General features: G+C 54.7%; 1 protein-coding gene across 1 annotated transcript; it reads left to right on the top strand.

The window, feature by feature from the left end:
- Positions 1–231: 231 nt before the first annotated feature.
- On the top strand, positions 232–1,320 carry FAM110C (family with sequence similarity 110 member C; the record flags this gene model as incomplete). Its single annotated transcript, XM_082481477.1, has 1 exon — positions 232–1,320. One exon carries the CDS (start codon positions 232–234, stop codon positions 1,318–1,320), a length of 1,089 nt encoding a protein of 362 aa, XP_082337603.1.
- Positions 1,321–2,001: the final 681 nt, after the last annotated feature.

The following is a 2,001-nucleotide window of genomic DNA, read 5'->3' as shown; positions in this document are numbered from 1 at the left end:
AGGCGCGCAGAGCGCGGGGCGGCCGGGCCGGTAGCGCGCACCCGCCGCGCCCCGACGGCAGTAGCGGGGACGGGACGGGACGGGAAGCGGGGGGAGAGCGCGGCCCTCGGCGGGGCTCAGCCGCCGCCTCCAGCTGCCGGCGCTTTCCTCGTCCTTTTTTTTTTTTTTTTTTTTATTAACCTTTTTTCTTCCTTTTTTTATTCTGTTTCCGCGTCCCTTGAGAGTGCGATGATGCCAACCGAACTCTCCCGGGCGGTGGGACGGCACGCCATCTCCGACCTCCACTCCTCCCTCGGCCTGCGGCTCCGCAGCAAGGGGCCCGAGTACCTCCGCAGGCAGATGGAGGCCCGCAACCCCGGCAGGAAGAGTGCGGTGGAGAGGCTGGCGGCCGACAAGGCCAAGTACGTGAAGAGCCAGCAGGTGATCAGCACCAAGCAGGAGCCCGTCATCCTGCTGAGCTCGGCCTCGGAGAGCAGCAGCGAGACCTGCTCGGTGGAGAGCAGGAAGACCGGCAGGGACTTGGGCAGAGGGAAGCCCCTGGAGCTGGGGAAGGGGGTGTATGCCTGCCGGGCCCCCCTGCAGCACGGCCCCCCCATAGCCAGGCGCAGCACCCCCAGGAGGCAGATGCGGCCGGATTCCCTGGTGATTTACCGCCAGAAATGCGAGTTCGGGAGAGGTCAGAGCCAGGACGGCCCACGAGGGAGCTTGGTGAGGAGGATCTTCCAAGGGTCTGTAAAGGAGAAGCAGCTGGCTTCCCCTGAGATGCCCAGAGTCATGGAGGATGCTGCAGCCACCGAGAGCAAAGAGCCTCTCTCAGCAAAACACGGTGACCGTGAGCCAAGCAACCGTGGAGCGGAGCAAAGCGTCGCTGTGAGCACCGAAGCCCCAGGGGTATGTACAAAAGAGCGTGAGAGACCTTCAAAACCGAGTATACCTCCTGAGGAGGTCAAGGAGGTGAAGAGAAGAGGTCTCCATCGCTCCCAGTCGGACATCAGCTCTCGCTTCTCCAAGTCCTTCTCTGAGTTTGATACATTTTTCAAGTACTGTGGCCTGGAACAGGAGGTCATCGACGATCTCGGGAGAGAGAACTTCTCTGTGGTGTCCGACAACGTCTCCTTCAAGATCCGCAGCATCAGTGTGGCAACGTCCGAGAGCGACTTCACGAGGCACAGCGGGGACGAGGGGCTGCTGGAGGATGAACTCACTGAGCAGGTCCCGAGCAGCACCTCCGTGATCGAGCGCAACGCTCGGATAATCAAATGGCTGTACACATGTAAGAAAGCCAAGGAGACTAACAAGATGATCCAGGAACTGGCATGATGGCTTCTTTCAGCGTGCATTGCAGCCTGGTGAACTCAAGGTGTGTGCAAAGCCTCGCCCTGTCAATTTATGTATTTCTCTTTCCTCTTTAGCAAGTGGTTGACTGTTCTTAGTTTATTTTAGTCTTTTCATGAAGGGCAGAAGGAAAATGTATTTTGTATACTACGTGTTCAAGTATGGCCTTTTTGCAAAGCAGAAACCCAGGTCGTTACAAAACCAAACTACAAACAAATAAATGCGTAAAGCTTGCCAGATTTAGATCAGACCTCCCACATGAAGTTAGAGTCGGTGTCTATGAGGGACGTCTGTACTTTGCAGATTACTGCTTTGTAAATATCTTGGTTTCTCTCATTTCTGCTATATTAAATGCTAGAAAAAAAAAATTACAAAAGTAGTTAACCCTTAATTACAGTTGCTTAGATAACAGACTGAACTGAAACTATTACTAATGAGGAGTACACTGTATTTATACTATGCTGCTACAGCTTCCCCTTCCTCACTCTCCCCCAGTCTCTCACTGTACCCCTTTTGCTTATACACAGGCACCCCCGAGTATCAGGAAGGCAAAGCTGAGTCAATGCGCCTGCTAGCGCTCTTATTTCCATCCCTAGCTTTCTGTCGGGACCATAAAAGTTCGCTCCAGGTGACCCCCCCAGCATTTCACAGGCTTTAAGTTCTCTG

The sequence above is a fragment of the Vanellus vanellus genome (assembly GCF_965231255.1).
Source record: "Vanellus vanellus genome assembly, chromosome: 3".
NCBI lineage: Eukaryota > Metazoa > Chordata > Aves > Charadriiformes > Charadriidae > Vanellus > Vanellus vanellus.
The sequence above is the reverse complement of the archived record's forward strand: the minus strand, read 5'-3'. Positions and strand labels throughout refer to the sequence as shown.